The following is a 19,346-nucleotide window of genomic DNA, read 5'->3' as shown; positions in this document are numbered from 1 at the left end:
GATCAAGGAAGAAAGTGCAAAAGTAGGCCTACTATTGAACATAAAGAAAACTACACAAATCTACACAAATTTAACCTGGACAATGAGGAAATAGAAATAGTAAAAGAATTCTCATACCTGGGATTAAACATTGATAGGAACAGGGACTGCAACCAGGAAATCAGAAGAAGATTAAGAATGGAGAGAGCAGCTATGAAAGAACTAGAAAAGATTCTAAAATGCAAAAATATACAACTGAGCACAAAAGATAGAATCATACAAGTCATCGTATTCCCTATTACCATGTATGGATATGAGAGCTGGACAGTTAAAGAAGATAAGAAGAAAATAAATTCATTTGAGATGTGGTGCTAGAGAAGAGTGTTGAGGATCCCATGGACAGCCAAAAGGACAAACAAACAGGTCCTAGAGCAGATCAAGCCAGAGATCTCCCTGGAAGCCAAGATGACAAAAAGGAGGCTGTCATACTTTGGGCACATCATGGAAAGGGAGGACTCACTGGAAAAAACATAATGCTAGGAAAGGGGAGGGGAGGTAGAAAGAGAGGAAGGCTGCATGTTAGTTGGCCGGACTCTATTAAGGAGGTCACGGGTATGGGTTTACAGGAATTAAGCAGAGCAACGGAAGACAGAGAGTCTTGTAGATGTCTCATCCACAGCATCGACATGGGTCGAGATCGACTGAGGGCAGTTAACAAGAACAACAACAAGGATAGGAAAAATATCCCTAAAGAGGTGGGGGGAGAGAAAACCCTGTTTTGGACTGCAGGAAGATATGTTGTAATAATGGAAATATCCTGTGCACAGTATTTCCCATGTGTCCCTCTTTCTATCAAGTATCTACCCACATGATGATCCATCTTTCTAGGTGTGCTGTCATTGTGTCTAATTCAACAGTTATCCACATAATATCAACTGTAAATTGTATGCACAGTATACAATGTTAGAAAATGTCTTGGTTGTAAATGCTTTCTTCTCACCACAACATAAGATAATCTCAAGTGATAGTGTAATCTGCGTTCATTTCTTAAAGATTTGTCATTTTGAAAAGTATATATACACACCAATTCCTGAAAAAAACTCTTTAAATTGCTTAAGAATAGCTGTATGGAATTAAGACTGTCACTTCTAGAAATCCAAATCAACAGAGTAAAGCACAAATTTACATGCATATTCCAATTCACAATCCACAGGTTACCACCTTCACTGTGATGTAAATCTAGTTTATACTGAATTTTTAAAAATCACAGTTTATTCTTAGAAAATCAAATATATTTTTCCATGAACTCCAATTTAGCTGACATCTCCATACATAAAATATAAAAATATTAAAACAGATAATTTTTAAAAATCAAAAACAAGAAAATAAGTATATATATTTTAACTAAAGTTGACTTAGAAATACACCGCTCCAAACAGAATAATAAATTGTGTCCTACCTATAGTAGTAATAACTGTGCCAGCAAAGAAGAAGGAACTTCCCAAATCCCAATGACTGACTTGATTAGGCGTGTTTCCTTTTGGATTGACTCCTGCATTTATTGCTGCCACTACTTGCTGTAAGTTTAAAGAAATATTTGTCAATATTTATGAAACATAAACATAGAAGACAGTATTCTGTATGCTTGTGAAGAGAATATAACTTATCAGGCTTCAGCTGATTAAAATAAAATAAGAGAACACAATGTTTCATAGAATTCTGAAAGAAAATTCCAATTTCAGCTGTATCTTTTCTAAGACTGAAGGGCAGTTAAATGAAAAATATTATATTTCTGCAGTTCTTTGTTATCCATTCTGTTTGACATTGCTGAGAGTTAAAGAGTAAGATGGTTAAATGATCAAGAGTTCAACACAGACACTACTATTGCTAGAGGAAAGTGAAATTTCATCATGTTCTTTAGGCTTGATGTGAAGAATCCTGGTAGAATATAAAAATAGATGTTTTCACAACTTCCTTGAGAATTTTCTCCATCCCTAATTGAAAATGATCACCAGGTGACAAACTACTGGCTATACAATGTGACAGCAACTTTGAGACTGAAACAGAGAAGTCTAACAGTATAATAGCTTCATTTCAAGCCTTAGCAATCACTTTTCACAGATACAATATGAACATATGAATACTGAAGACTATCGAGAAAGCTTCCACCTCTGGTTATGGTTATGATATTCAATGGAAAGGCATCTTGAATGGGGGTGTGGCGACCTCTAGAAAGCCCCCAGATGGCAAATAAATGAGCCCAATCCTAAATTCACTGAGTTGTAGCCAACACTGTCCTGCCACTCATGGAAGACAGTGATGGTTTGTCATTGAAACGATGAAAGAGACAAATGTAGGCAAATTTTGCTTCTTCTCTAAACTTATTCCAATCTGGATCAGACGTTTCAGGAATGATGGGACTGCAAAATGCAAAATGAAACACAAAATATCACATCTCTCTCTACTCCACTGATAAAAGGCTCTCGTCCATCAACGAAGTTCCCATCCAGTAGAACAACACCACTTGCAATGGCCCTATGTTTATTTAGGCATAAGGGAAGATTTTCAGAAGCCAAAGCAAGCTATGGAAATGACACACTGACACATCTCAGCTGAAATTGAACATACAAACAATCTGTTCGATGACCTGGCCATTAGCATTATTAAATCATATCAACCTGATTGTGGAATTTTTTACCATGAGGAAATATTCTGCTCTATCCAGAGCTATAAGCAAAGGACAAGTATATATAAAAGGCACTTCAGTTGGTTGGGAAATCATCTTCCATGAAACATACCGTAAGTGGAATCTTGGCACTGAAAACACTAGCTTTGGTAAGTGCTGAATAACCAGCATCTGCCTTTGATGTGCATTTTCTCTAGTTAACAAGACTCCTGTGACATTAAGTCAGGACACTGGCAATTTTTCCTGTTGTGCTTACCATAATCATGCAGGTTAGCTCCTATATCACCCCCAACTTGTATGTCATGATTTATAATTGGCTATCATTTCACATGAACAAAAATTATGGAGATCTTGTTACATCATGGTTATATTGTATCAGATTGCATCAGGCAGTATAGTTGATAACTGCAACAAAATAAAACTGCTCTGTTCATTCATAGTTTTGGCTGAGTGGTAGAAAGATATGCTTTACAGTATTTGTATTTTGTGCTACATTGTAACCCTAACAAACCTGCAGGAGGATTACAATAATAAATTCTTGAAACATTGAAACAGCTTGTGGGGATTTTATTTAGATAGGTAACTGGATATTGAACTTCCAGTTCAAACATACAAGTGGGTATAATGGAGCAAACAACATTAGAGTTCAAGGAATTAAAGAAGTTATTGCCTAAGTGTGAGCTCTGTAGCAGAGTGAAATAATACTACTGTGGACCAATTTGAGGTAATGGAATAAATACAGTTTCTCCCTCTAGGCCAACCCAAGGCCATGTGTATGCAACATCATGAAGCATACTCAGAAACGTTCCCAACAACTGAAATATAAATTTTTAATAGACTAAGTTCACAGCTTACCTGTGATAAGCCCCAAACCTGACCAAAATAAGATGCCATCACATCCCCACAAATACACATAAATGAATATTTATACCCTTTCTTTTTTTCTTTCTTTTCTTCATCTCTCACTGATACACACACACGCACGCGCACACACACGCACACACCACTGTGAGAATTATGTCCAACCGCCCCCAACTATTCATGCATGTTAAACATAATATAAGAAGTATTACAAATACACTTCTTCTGCATTACATACTTGCTTTTTCCTTTTTGGCAACACCCATTAATGTATAGAGCAATTTCCCATATTAAGACTTTTAACAAGCAGGAAAATACCCTGTACAGATTACATATTTATCTGCAACTACTTTTTGTTTTGTTTTTTGGTTTTTTTAAGTTAACTTGGGAGAAGACCTAGGGTGAGGAAATGATCAAGTACTTTTAGTAAATTTCTGGATTGCCCTTCCAATATAAATTCTGCAGGACTGTTTTGAAAGAAAAAAGAAATATTCAGAAGAATATAAAACATGGTCTGACACCAATAAATGTTTCACTGTTTTCCACTTCACTTTTTAATGTATACAAATGCGCACCATCTCTTCTTCAAATGAGCTCACTATTAGATCACTGTTAATCTATTAGTTCATAGGCATGCTACCAGAGCAGGCTCTTCATGCTCTTCAAATGTAACAGAACAATGCAAAGCAATACAGTAACATGCTGAGGTCACCCATGACTAATCACTAATATGATGATTCTCTGGGATCCAGAACATAAACCTACCACTGCTCAGTTATAGATAGCTTAGACATATCTTTTTTTTCCCATTATTTTTCAAAGTAACCATCAGTACTCTGCAAAATGTTGCTTGAAGTTTTAGATTATGTAGTTCTAGATCAGTTTGTGTACATATATTCAAGCTGATACACAGATGCATTCACACACATAAATATTTCTGGCATACACATACAGCTCTCCTTGCAGTTCCTTAGGCTCAGGGTATGGAAGCCTAGGGAAAGGCTGTTAAGTGTTTACGTTTCTTCCTAAACTTTGTTAATCTAGATATCTGTTTCCTGACTGCTATTAGTGCCTATTATAGCCCCAGAGCTCTGCAGTGGCATAAACTCAAAGGTCAAGAAACCAGTGACATCTGTAAAAAGGACACCAGGCTTGCATACTAGTGGGGAGCCTATGACTTGCATGTGAAATACCTGAAGCCACTCAGCCTGATACCTCCATGCCTGAGACCCATAATTCCAAACTAACATTGGTAACACCAAACCTAGCCCTAACACTTTCTTCCAAGACTTTACAATTTTTGAAAATGTACAGATGCCTACAATGTACCTCATATGGGGTCCTGGGAAAAAAAGAGAGTGCTAAATTTAGGGATAAGCTATACTTCTTACTCTGTGAATAGTCTTAAAAGTATAGCTAGCCCCTAAGATGAGAAACTTGAAGCCTAGCAGAAAGAGGACTTCTTAATTAATAATTATAAAAGGCCTAGCTGAGCTTGAGATCTTGTCTAAACAAGGTGTTTCACTTGGAACTCTCCTAGGTGCTGAACTGACTGGCCTGTACTGCAACTTTATATCTCATGGGCTCCTGCTCTTTGCTTGAATAGGGCAGGATAAGTGGAAAAGGGAAAGAGTTTAAAACTTCTCTTCTCCCAGCCCCCAACAAAATTAGCCACACAAGAGAATGTTCTCTCTACTCTATGGGGCTTGCTGGAACCCAAAATGCCTCCAAAATTTCTCTTCCATGAACTGATCAGACGAGAGTCAGAGATGAGAAACAGACTGCTGTTTCCATGTGGTGAACAGCACTGAAACAGCAGCCTGTGTTTCAAGTCCTCTGGGAGGCAAAAGAGATGAAAGCCTCTACTCCTCCCTCCAATGACCCTGATTCAGACTGCATTTCCCTGCTGCTGTTAGCAGCACAAAAAGACTTATCTGGTAGAGGGACAACCCACTCTCAAACAGCAACTGTGGGGCATATATGGCCTGCTAGCCGTAGGTGTTCTAGTCAGGAAGCACACACAAAAATAAAGTTCAGAAGCACAACATGGAAGTAACATGCTAATTCCTGATTTACATTCACGGAACTGCTTAATGCCTGGTTCCATGTATATTTTCCTTGCCGAAATATGGATACATAGGATGATATCTTTTAGTTTAGCTTAAAAAATTATTAGCTACTCATATTTATTGATATTTACATTGATATTATATTTGTTGATGTATATCTTAGGCCATATAGTATGCCTGTCTCTCTCAAAATATGCTCAGTAATGGCACAGAATAAATGGGGGGGATCATAATATAGTGGTCCCTTGCCATATGTGGGCTTGCTGTACATGGCTTTGAGCTTACGCATACAGCAAGCTATGGAGGACAAAACTGTGCCTCAGGCGCCGCATGTGGGAACATGATGCTATAACAAATAAAAGGATTTAATCTTACACGGTTTTTCCCACATGCAGGGCCCCCCAGAATTGATCCCCCACATATAGGAAGGGCCCACTGTAAAGAGAGAGAAAGAGATATGTAACATCGGCATTTCTTGACATCTACTGTTCTTTCCCGCCATGAAGGAAGTTTCTGCTTTAGAATTCCAGACTTCAATGTTAATAACAACCTGTAACACAACATCAGATGGAATAGTAATATCTGTTGGTGATCAGTCTGTTTACTCAATGCCACCTTGAGTTCCCCTTTTGGAAAAAATGATTGGATATAAATTAAGTTATTGATTCAAGTGTTCCTTAATTTTTAGAATAAATCTAGCAGAATCCAATGGCCAAAATGCCCGCATTGGCTGGGAGATCCAGGGAGGTTTCCATGCTCTGTTAATTCTATCCTATAATGACCTAAATCTTCATTTTTAACTCAAATACAGTTTATTATACACATAAATATGTTTTATCATAAATACAGAATTTATCATATAATATAAATGTCTGTACCCATTTTAATATAAACTGTGCATTATTACACACATGGGGGTGGGCAAAGAGGCCTGTATCATAAAACTCAGAGGTGCATTAACCTAGTAACTGCACTCCTTACCATACAACATTCTGAGAAATGCAAGTCAAAATTTAAACCATAGATCTTCAAGGATCCCTAATGTCAGTATGTAAATTCATAGTTATTTTCTTATCATTGTGAAAAGAAACAAAGCTTATTATTTACCTGTAAAACAATATAACATGTACATCCATTTAAGTGTTGTAATTTCACCTAGCAAACCTGAAGTCCAGTCTTAAAATCTGTGGTACCTATATTTCATTTATGTGATAGAATTTCTGGTCATAAATTCTCCTACCTAGAAATGACAATATTCTCTCTAGTGTGAATGTTACCTAGTAAAGTATTAGATTAATATTACTTTATAGGTTAATTTGTTTTATTATGGCACTCCAGCCCTGCATTATCAAGCATCATAAGTTAATACTCATGTTTTTAATCAACTGACCAGTATACCCACACCAACAGGAGCAAAGTATTAAAGCAGCTCTGCCTGTCATTTTGGTTGTAGTACATCATATTCATTTGGTAATCTATTAAACTATTTTATTTCATACATATATGTGACAGTTATCAATCACTGTGACAAATTAAGTCTCCCTGGAGAAACACTATACTCTTAAGGTCTATTGAGTTTGCTCCTCAAGTTATGTGTGTATCTGTTTGATTAGGGAAGTGATAATATGGCTAAAAGTAGATATTATCAAACCATTGATCCCCAGAGCCCACTTGACAAGGCTGAAAACCTATTGCAGCCCATTAGTCACAAAAAGGCAGTAGAAGGAGATGGAATTAGATATCATCTGCTGAAAATTGCTGGTGTCAATTTGTGCTGATAACTAACCTCTCTTTGGAAATGAATATATTCCTCACAATAGTAATTTCCTTGTAGCAGGAGGTTCCATAGTTTAGCTTTCTCCCAACCAAGCAGAGCACTGGAGATATCACAACTCAGCCTCTACATTTCAGGCAGAACTTTCTGATCCAGAGGCTTTAAGGGAAGAAGGGTTCATATATTTCCCACCACCAATATGTCTGTGAAAGTATTTCCCACCCTCTTAGGTCCTGACATACCTTCTCGTCTTCTCCTTTCGCATGTAACTTGTACCTTATTTCTACCTACAAAATGAAATATATTTTCTATTTCCTCCCTGCTTCTTTTACATTGTCATTTCTCCTTTGAAAGCTAGACTATCCACTTCCCCTTTATATTCAAATAATTATTGTAATTTTTATTGTGATTTTAATAACTGATTTTATGCTATTTTATTTTAATTGTGGGTTAGGGATTGTGTTATTATTTTACTATGTTTTATTGTTGATTGTAACCTGCCCAGATCCTCTGGGGAGAGGTGGGCTTTAAATTATTATTATTATTATTATTATTATTATTATTATTATTATTATTATTACAATGAAAATATTATTTTTGCTCTCTTTTTGATTTCAGTTAATTTTCTGATTTCTGGATTTCTCTTCAGGGAATGCAGCTTTCCCACATGCACAAGCTCAAAAATCTCAGGCTGCTACCACATAATTAATTCAATTTGACACCATTTTAATTGCCATGGCTCAATGCTATTGAATTCTGGGACTTGTAGTTTGTTGTGGTCCCAGGGCTCTCTGAAAGCATTGAGCTGTGACAGCATTGAGCCATGACAGTAAAAGTGGCATCAGACTGCATTAATTCTGCAGTCTGATGGATATCTTTCTGTGGTCCAACTTTTCTCTGCCATTGTCCACCCACACAGACAAACACATCAGCTCCCCAATTCCCAGTGCCACTGCAAAATACAAGGCTGTTCTTCTAAGGCAAATTTGGTGATCATTGCCATGGGATCAGCCAGGAGGGACTTCCTAGCAGGGCAGGGTTGAGTTGATTAAAATCAAATTGATTTAAATCCTAATTCAAATTACTTCACTGAACTCAATTTTAATTACAGTGTTTAAGCCACTGTTTAAATCACCAGTGTGAAGATTCTAGTCAATCATTGAAGCAAAGATACATTGCTGTTTAATATCACATTGATACATTTTCAAATATATAGGCTTCATTTTCAAGTATATAGGCATCACATTGATATATTTTCAAATAGGCTAAGCAATTATTCTGAATTGTTTTCAGATGAATTTTCAGTTCAACAAAAAATGGGATTCCTGGCATGTACAGTGGTCCCTCCACATTTGCTGGGGTGAGGGGTGAAGGACCCCCATGAATGTGGAAAAAACACAAATTAAAAAACACTACACTGGTGCCTCGGGTTACGAAATTAATTCGTTCCGCCATTCCTTTCGTAACCCGAAAATTTCGTAACCCGAAAAATAATCCGTTAGCACTGGAAAGCCTATAGCTGCACTTTGCAGCATTTGAATTTCGCGCCGAAATGAATTTCGTAACCCGAAAAATATTTCGTAACCCGAAACAGTTTTTGCCAATCCAACTTTTTCGTATCCCGGAAATTTCGTAACCCGATCATTTCGTATCCCGAGGCACCAGTGTATTCTTTTTACCTGAGAGAACACCTCTCTAGGTATCTCCAGGTCCTCCAGTGCAACTCTGTGATCAACATCTGCCAGAACATGATCATAGAATCATGCTGGAGGACCTACAAATGCCTAGAGAAGCCTTTTGTCTATGAGCTTCTATGTTCTCCACCACAACTCTATGGTCAACTTCTGGCAGAATTGCACTGGAGGACCAAGAGATACCTAGAGAGGACATATTATTCAAAACCACAAATAGTCAAATCCACAAAACTCAAAGCTGCAAACGTGGAGGGCCATTTTTCAGATCCACCTTACCTGCCTGAAGTCTCTGGCTGTTGACCTTACCTATCTTTTCATTTAGAAAAAGACAAAGGTTACAAAGGGAGGGAAGAGAAAGAATGAATACTTCATGTTTATCATCTGCAGAAAAGGATTGTTCTGTTTATCATCCATCTTCAAAACTGCTGTTAACATATTTATAATATGTTATGAATATAATTTCAAGTAATATTTTTAATATTCATACTATTCATGCCCTAGCTCTTTCAAGAAAACTTTGGAATCTGTTTTTAATTTTAAAAATCTACTTTAAAAATTTTAAATTATCATTTTAAAAAATATATATTTTTTTATGGACTCTACTTCTTAGGAAACAGCACAGAATCTCAAGTGGGCTCTGTATGTGTTCAGACATACATGATGTAGGAGATCATTAAACTGATGTTATCAAACTGTTATGTTAATTAGTAGCCACAGTTTGATATGTCCCCCAAAAAACCTGCACCAAGATTCTGCAATAATATTGTTGTGTTTTGCACCACATGGTTTCAGCTGTCCACTTTTACCCACAAATGTGTAACTGACATAGTCATTCAGTCAGTCAGGGGTCTTAATTAATCACCCCAAATCCAATATTGTTCTTCTCATTCAAACCCTATGCCAAAGTTTTACATGTAGATTTCAGGGCTCATAATTAACACTGTTCTGTCTGACAACTACAATTCAGCAGAGAAAAAAAGAAGAGGTGAACATGTCAGCACAAATTAAAAGTAAGCCCACAATGCTGAGTCATCTGAACAATAATGGGATCATTGCTAGTGTTTGTATAGCATCTTTAGGGATATTTGTGTATGCTAATTACAAAGGTCCATCTTAGATCATATAAATATGCAAAGCTTCCAGTATCATAGCTGATTTTAATTGTGTATCAGTCCTTGAGGAAGCACTGTAAAAGCATAACAATACTTAAGGTGTCCTCATTGTTCCCTGCCTTTAGATATGTAGAGATTGTAAGACTGTAGACCAAGTGTGGTACAGCGGTCTAAGTGTTGCACTAGGACCCTGGGAGACCAGTGTCTGAATCACCACTAGAGCATGGAAATCCACTGGGTGACTTTGGGCAAGTCATACAATCAATCAATCAATCAATCAATACTTTCTCAGCCTCAGAGGAAGGCAAAGGCAACCTCACTGCCTGAACAAATCTTGCCAGAAAAACCCATGACAATTTCACCTTAGGGCCATCATAAGTCAGAAATGACTTGAGGGCACAGAACAACAACACAGATTGAAACCCTGTAGAACTTTCCCATACCTAATAGAGAAGCAGAATTGCAAATTGAAATGTGGGATGTCTTTCAGAAGGTTAGAGTCGTAAAGATGAAAGTGGAGCTAAAACATCACTCATAGCGTCTGCATCTACATTACAGAAATAATCCAGGTTGAGGCCACTTTCACTGTTATGCCTCAATGCTATGGAGTTCTGGGGTTTGTAGTATTGTGAGATATTTAGTCTTCTTTGTCAGAGAGGTGTGGTGCCACAATAAACTATAAATCCTAGTATTCCTTATCATTGAGCTATGACAATTAAATTGGTGTCAACCTAGGTGCAGTGCGAATGCAGCCAGGGAAGACTCCAGTGAGATTTTGCAGACTGAGGATGTGAACACAATGCTTGGTGAGGAAATAGCCACCACATGTTCTATATTTTTGCCTATCTGGGTTCATTAAAGAGGCCAGAGTTTGACTGAGTTAAGGCTGTGGTCAGTGTCTCTTCACATCAAGGCAAGGTCCCAACATATTGAAGGATACTTGACTCTATTCAGAAAATGTTCCTTGGATCCCACTATGTTTGATAGTTATTAGCCAGTCTTCAATATTCCACTAAATCATACAATGGCCTTTGAATATTACAGGTTCCTCGGTGTATTACATAGGTCTATGCCAATCCCACCTCAAGCCAACTTTGGCCATTAGAGACAACTTTGTTCACCTCAGTGGATGTCCTACACTGGTAACTGAACAGGAGAAGTGTTTCCCTGTTGGGTTTGCTGAACATCTCAGTGGTTTTCAAAACCATCAGCTATGGTATTCTTCTGGACTGACATGGTAGTTGGAAGCACTGTTTTATAGTGGCTGCATTCTTTTCAGAAGGGGAGAGTCCTGAAAGTGTGATAGGCAATTCCTATTCTGCTCCATGATTCTTGGCCTGTTGAGTTCCTTGGGTTCTGTTTTGGTCCCATACTACATATTTATTGTATACATGAAACCTGTTGCTTAGAGACTGCTTAGTTCAGTATGAAGTTATTATTATTATTGTTATTATTATTATTATTATCCTTAATTTGTAAAGCGCTGTAAATTTACAGTGGTATAGAAATGTAGCTACTATTGCTATTTAATTGCCAGATGTTGTCCAAGATTTTGGTGAAGAGGTCAGTAGTATGCTGATGACATCTAGCTCTATTTCTCCTTTCGACTTAACTCCAAAGAAGCTGTTTCCATGCTAAACGGATATTGGTCATCAGTAATGTCTTGGATGAGAGCAAACAACTTGAAGCATAATCCGAACAAAACATAGGCGTTTCTGTCCAAAATGAAAACCAGAGACTATGGATTCAGCCTATACTGTATGGGATTATGTCACCCTGAAGTCACAGGTTTTCAGTTCAAATGTAGTCCTAGATTCAGCCATGAGTCTGGAGGTCCAGGTTTTGGCAGTGGCCAGGTGTATATTTACATCATTAAAGCCAATGAGCCAGCTGTTCCCATTCCTTAAAATCTCTGAACTGGCCATAATGACACTCCCTTTGTTACATCTCATTTCAATTAATATAATGCGGCCTCTGTGGGGCTGGCTTTGAAAAGTGTTCAGAATCATCACATGGCCAAAATAAATGCAACCAGATTAGTTTGTTGGCTACAGAGAATATACAACTCCCTTGTTGCAACAGCTCCACAGGGTACTGGTCTATTTCCAGGCATAATTCAAAGTACTGATTATGACCTATAAAGTATAGGTGTTGGCACCAAGTATGATGGCTTGCCTCCAAGGTATCTAAAGGATTTTATTTTCCAGGATTAGGTCGCTCAGACTCTAAGATCTTCAAGGGACGGCCTTCTCTTGATCCCACCATTTTTGCAGCCATGTCTGATGGGTACAAGGAAGAAGGCCTTCTCGGAGGCTGCTCCCAGAGTTTGGGATTACCTTCCTAGGGATGCTAGGATGGCTTGCTCCTTGCTGTCATTCCCTCTACATGTGATTTTTTATTATTATTTCAGAAACTTTTAGGAACTGACTGCTGGGAGTTTTAACAGTGTGCCATTTTGTTGATTTTTATATTTCAATTTTGAATGGGTTTGTTTCAAATAGTTTTATGTCTCTGGGTAGTTCTGACTGCATTTTAATAACTTTCTACCTGTTTTTTTCTTCATGACTTTGTAAGTGCTTTTTACTGTATTTGTTTCAATTTTTGTAAGTTGTCTTGAGTCTCAGTATTAAAGAAAAGGCAATATATAAGTTAATTATACAGGTTTATTATATGGAGAGATGCATAAAAGAAAAACATAACATTAGTCCTATCTTTATTCCCAATCTCCCTCAAGGAGGTATAGACCAGTGCAAGCCTAACTGAGTCTTTCTGGTATCACATTGATCAAGAACACCACTTCAATTGCCAATATCAGGTAATTAGGAAGGCGTTCATTCTCAACCAGTTGTGCATACATTGAATTCACATATATAAATATTATATGCATTTCTTAGTTGCTTCTCAAGGCTGCAGCTCGAACTATTTTAACACACTCCTACTTGCAGTATCATTATAAATTTCAATTCAGTATTGAAAGTCACATATTATTGTTGTACTTCATCTGAAACAATATTTAGATTCATGCAGCAATATATATATGAATGGTTTGAATCATAGGATCAGAAACTATGTGAAATCCATGGTAAATCATATTACATCATTAAATTCATCTTCCAAGCAATAGAATGCAGGCGGAGAAAAGAAAACTTGAATGAACTTGGTGCAGGGTCTCCCCCCAGTCATTGACCTTCTTCATGTGAAATTAGGGTGTCTCGTTGACAAATTAATCATTCATCTTACATTTACTGTGCTACTCTATGATGTCTCTAGCTAATCTAGTTATATAAAGATGTACAGATATATAGAGAGAGGCAGGACAGATGGATGCAGTTAAGCAAAGGGTACATAATGCACAATTATCAGACCCATTGCATGAATTTCTTTGGGCTTTTTAAATCATTATGTAGTAAGAACCCTATGTTTTCCAATGAGAATACCCATAGCCAAAACAGCCAAACCTGTCTCTGGTTAATATGTTTGTAAAATAACACCTGCTTGACACATTCACATGTTACATTAGGCATTTTTTTTAAAAAAAATCCTTAGTTCTTCTCTAATAATGTGGTACTTTCAAGAGCCTTAGAAGTAACTAGGGGTGCTACCCACACTGCAGATTTCAAGCAGTTTGAAATCACTTTAATTGGCATGACTCTATCTTACAAAATCCTGGGATTTGTAGTTTGGTGAGGTATTCAGCCTGGTCTGTCAGAGAGTACTGATGCCTCAGCAAACTATAAGTCCCAGGATTCTGTAGGAGAGAGTCGTGGTTGTCAAAGTGGTGTCAAACTGCTTTAATTCTACAGGGTGGATGCACAAAAAGTGTGGATCATTCATGTTTTTTTTCTTTCCTTTGTTCTACAGCAAAATAAGAGTCATAATCTGGAAGACTGTTGAGATCCAATTCACGTGGATCAATTATGTTTCTTTTACAAGTAATGCAAGTAAATTGTTTTAATCAGCAAGTAAATAGATAAATCACAAGGAACATCTAGATTCATCCAGTGAGGACAATCCTCCAGTCCCTTTGAATTCTGTAATAGCTGATATTCTAAATAATGCCTGAAACATTAACCTAGTGATCTATTATGCACTTCCACTGAATCAAGGTTTGTTTTGTTCTTAAAGAGGAACCTCTCAGAAATATGATTTATTTTTTTTAGAAAAACCAACGCTAATTTTTTATTAAAAATTTTCATTAGGGCAAAAGCACTGCACTCTAAGATTTTAGTTGGAAATGAATGTACTTGATTTCCATTTAACTTCTGGTCACTTTCAGATTAGCACACCAAATTTAAAAAGTTTCTCTGTTAGTGTTTCTGTTACACCCACTACAGAAATAAAAAACAATGGTGTGTTATATACTGGAAGCACTGAAATAAAGTTTTCTACTACTTTAGATACTTCCTGAACAAACTTTTAAGACCTCTGTAGTTTTGCTCTAAAAGGCACATTATGAACCAAGGCTGACAAAACCTGAGGATTAGACTTGAACTATTATTATGCTTTACGCAAACATTCAGAAAACTTTGGATTTTTTTTGGAAAAATTGTGTTATATTCCATCACCCATCAGACTTTTGTATCATTCAAATCATGAAGTGAAACCACCAATACAAATTCAGAAAACACTATGCAAATTTCCTAATACTATAATGTAATTCATTCTCCTCAATATTATGTAGTGTTTTACCATACACTAGTTGATGTAAGAACATGACATGTGGCTCGCTGGCTTTAGATTTGATTGCAGTGATGTTAAAATACTAACATTTTAGAACTGTTTGGCAGGTGCTTGGAACTCTATATCAGGTTTGTATTTACAAGTGTTTGACTTTCAAACGCAAAAATGCCCGTCAATTAACTAACATAATGGCCAGAGCTTAGGAAAGTTACTTTTGGGACTACAGCTCAGAGAATCCTCAGTCAATATGAGTAATGCCAGCTGGTTGTTTCTAAGAGGTTTCATTTAAAAATAAAGGTTCCCAAGCTTTGTGACTGACACAAATGAAAGCTTTTCATTGAATCAGTCCATCCATACACTAGTGTGGTAATGCATTTTTGGTCTCCACATGGGGGCCAATAATAGTATGGACTTTCCCATCCCCAGGGGTTCAATTCCAGAGTTCCCCACAGTTGGGAAAAAATATGGATGGTTTTGCCCCATATTTTAAATCGGCAGGGATGTGTGTGTGTGTGTCCACATCAGCACCTCTGCGTGCACATGCCTCACTGAATAATATGAGTTGTGGTGATCTGCAGTTGGTCAAATTGCTGATCACTAGAAGCAACATTTAAATCCCATGCATATGTTTTTTCTAATAGTTGAAGTACTAATACAGAGGCTGGAAGAGAGATCAAAAATCTGTGTCTAACTAATTGAGACTTCAATTGTATTTTGGGCTAAACAAATGGTCTGAGGCAGAGGTTTGAAAAGATTTGAAGAAGGTTCTGAAAGTGTCAATAAACTGGGTTGTCCATATATCACTGAAAATGGTTAGCATAACCATCTTATGACTGGAAGCATTAGGACAGAACATACAAACTAAAGTAAATACTGAATATTTTGATGCACTGAATAAAGAACATTTTTGTCAGTTTCTTCATAGATGTGCATGTGAGCTGTTATACTGCTTAGATTTCCTTATGTTGATATGATTTCCATAACTGATATGATAGCCCTGTTTAAATATTTGAAGGGATGTCATATTGAGGAGGGAGCGAGCTTGTTTTCTGCTGCTCCAGAGAACAGGACCCGGAACAATGGATGCAAGTTACAGGAAAAGAGATTCCACCTGAACATTAGGAGGAACTGTTCGACAGTGGAACAAACTCCCTCAAAGTGTAGTGGAGTCTCCTTCCTTGGAGGTCTTTAAGTAGAGGCTGGAAGGCCATCTGTTGGGGATGCTTTGATTTGGATTTCCTGCATGGCAGGGGGTTGGACTGGATGGCCCTTATGGTCTCTTCCAACTCTATGATTCTATGATTCAATAGGAAGGGTCCACTGTATGAGGTTTATGGTCCATATTCTGATCTACCACCATACACAACACTGAGATTTCTTAGAATTAGTGATGTAATCCAGATGCCAAATGTGCCATTTATATATGTCACCATCACACATAGATCCCACTCATGCAGAAGTTATTTTTCAGTATTTAGGGAATGTTGCCTGGTATGTGTGTGCCATCAAGTCACCTATTAAATTATGATGACACATTAATTTAGCAAAGGCAAGAAATACTCAAGGATGGACTTGCCAGTTCCTTCCTCTGAAATGTAGCCTACATCACCTGGTATTCATTGGGCAATGTGTGAATTGTATAATGTTGGGTTTCAGCATTTAGATGGAATCATAGAGTTGGAATAGACCACAATGGCCATCCAGTCCAACTCCCTACCATACAGGAATACACAATCATGTTTTAATATCACACTAAGTCGCATCTTTTCTTGTGATTTTTACCTCACAGAATGCTCAGTGTAACAGTATTGGATTTCAAGAAAGGCAGACCCAACAAAACGAGGGGGGGAGAGAGAGAGAGAGGAAAGAAAACTAATGAAATGTTGACAAAACTCATTAGAACTAATTCAAGTTATGATAAACAAATATATATATATTTCAGTATGGAGCATACTGATTGAATCAAAACTGGAAAATACAAGTCCCTGTCCCTGACTGAGTAAGAGGCATGTTTCTGTCTAGTGAGGCACAAGAGGAGGAAAGGAGAAGGTTGTGATGGTGCTCCTGGGTGCCATTGCAAGTAGACAGAAAGGCATGAGATCTGCACAAATATGATCCAGTTGGATTCACACAGCCAGCTATGTGGCAGGCAGGGCTCTCTCAGATTACCTCTAAAGTATTTTTTGCCCATCCTGCCCATCAAAGGTTTCCAGTACCAGGTTGGACTTCACGTTATAATAAATAGATACCACCTCAGTAGGAAGCACACTGACTGCCTCAAACTGAAGTAGGCAAATAAACTATGGGAAATACAAGCACTTGGGCAAGGAAAACATTTGGACATTTGTGACATTCAAACAGCACAATATCTGAGACAGGGGAATTATAGTGGGACGGGGGGAAGGGAGAGAACTCAACTACACAGAAATGAAGCTAAAATTGAAGGCACACATTGGTTTTGTGATGGAAATCCCATTACAAAAATCTCCTTGAAAATTTAACATGGTCAGATTTATTATATAGTACACTCCTGGTACTGTAAATCTTTCTTCATATCACTGGTATTAAAAGGATGAACACAAATATAGTTATGGAGAAAGGCTAACATGAATAAGCCATTTCTATCTATGATAACAGAGCCCTAAAATCTACTTAAAGGCATACTGAAAGTAATAGACCTATGAAAATAGGCCTACTCCAAAGTAAGTGGATTAAGGATTAATGGATATGGCATTATCTGAGAAAAGGGGAACTCCAAATAGGCCACCAAGAGTTTAAAAAGTCTAGAGGTAGGCAAGTACAGGAGCCCTGGTGGCACAGTGGTTAAATGCCTGTACTGCAGCCACTCACTCAAAACCACGAGGTTACGAATTCAACACCAGCAAAAGGGCTCAAGCTTGACTCAGGCTTGCATCCTTCCAAGGTCGCTAAAAGGAGTACCTAGATTGTTGGGGCCAAATTAGCTTACAGTTGTAAACTGCTTAGGCAGTATGAAGCGATATACTGTATAAATTAAGCTTGTTCGTTTGTTTTATTATTCCAACACAGTTTTTAACCCTTTTAATTATAATGAACTTATAAAGATTAAGTTGTACACACTTTTTGATCAGTGTAGTACGGTACAGTACTACTGTATCAAATAGTGATTGTTCAAAATTGCCCTGAAGGACTCTTTTTAATGTAAAAGGGCCTGAAACACATTGGAATCATAAATACGTTTGGTCTATCCTATTTATAAACTATATCATCATCTGAAAGAAAGAAACTGGCAGCATGAACTTTTGTAGCCTTCAGTTTACTTCCTCAGATGCATTACGCATCTGCATAATGCATCTCAGGAAGTAGACTGAAGTCTATGAAAGCTCATGCTGCCAATTTCTTTCTTTCATTTAGTCTCAAAGGTGCTACAAAATCTCTCTACATACTGATTCTACAGACTAACATGGCTATATCTTTGAATGATCATCTGGAAGAATCCAGTATGCATTCTAGAAATAGTACAGAGTCAATGGCTGTTGCCACACTGCAGAATTAATAGTTTGTAGAATTAAGCTAAAAATCCAAAAATTCCACAGCACTGAGCCATGGCAGTTAGAGTGGTGTCAAACTGCATTAATTCTGCAGGCAGAGAAAGTCATATTCCCTTAACACCTGATTCTTATACCGGAACCAAGAGGTGCCTACATCCAAATCATGTGAACAAGCCTCCTGTCACACAATGGGACCTATCTTTCCTCTTCTCCAACCTGCAATCACTTGTGCCTCTTCGAAATCTACTCAGGAGGGTCCTAAACTGATTTCTGGGTAGCTGCAGGAGGGAGAGGAAATCCATATTGATGACTATGTCCACACAATTGGCAATTCAATAAAACCTGGGAATACTATCTCATGCATCTGAGGAAGTAGACATAGGCGGGTTACAAACGGCTCTCAAGGGGCCGTTTTCCCGCCGCCGCCATTCGCTGCGTAGGGAAGCCCCAGCTGCCAGACCGCGAGGCTTCCCTGCGCAGCAAAAAAGGAGCGGCGAAATGCCGCTCCTTTTTGGAACGCGGAAGTGGCGCTGCGAGGGGTGGAGTGCGTCCTCGCGACGTCACTTCCGCCGCGACACGTCTGGACGCACAGCGTCCAGTACGTCAACATGGCGGCGCCCATGTGGATGGGCACCGCAAAAAACTACGCGCTCCGCGCGTACTGGGAGAAAGGGCTGTCAGGAAGGTAAGAACCTTCCTAACCCTAATACGGCCCTTCCTAACCCTAGTATGCGCGGAGCGCGTACTTTATGGCGGTTTGTAACCCGCCATAGTATACAAAAACTTTTGCTACCAACTTCCTTCTCTCAGTCAGTCTCAGAGATCCCTTTGTATACTGATCCAGAATAACACAGCTATGTCTTTAATTCTATCACCTGGGAATGTTATAATACTCAGCTATAAAAAAAAGGTGAGTAAAAATAAATGTATGAGAAAAGAGGAAATGAATGACTATTTATGA

At 37.9% G+C, this 19,346-nt stretch overlaps 1 protein-coding gene across 5 annotated transcripts in view; it reads right to left on the bottom strand.

Annotated features, from left to right (window-relative positions):
• The window catches only part of LOC149310613 (potassium channel subfamily K member 2), a 228,844-nt gene that overhangs the window by 121,369 nt on the left and 88,129 nt on the right, over window positions 1-19,346 (bottom strand). For all 5 annotated transcript variants that reach the window (XM_089529305.1, XM_089529307.1, XM_089529308.1 and 2 more), the window contains one exon: window positions 1,439-1,556. In XM_089529305.1, coding sequence (XP_089385431.1) covers window positions 1,439-1,556 — 118 coding nt within the window. The remainder of the gene's footprint in view (window positions 1-1,438; window positions 1,557-19,346) is intronic.

The sequence above is a fragment of the Sceloporus occidentalis genome, unplaced genomic scaffold (genome assembly GCF_023333645.1).
Source record: "Sceloporus occidentalis isolate IW3139 unplaced genomic scaffold, rSceOcc1.0.p SCAF_6, whole genome shotgun sequence".
Taxonomy (NCBI): domain Eukaryota; kingdom Metazoa; phylum Chordata; class Lepidosauria; order Squamata; family Phrynosomatidae; genus Sceloporus; species Sceloporus occidentalis.
Note: the sequence above shows the minus strand (reverse complement) of the source record. Positions and strands in the feature narration are given on the sequence as shown.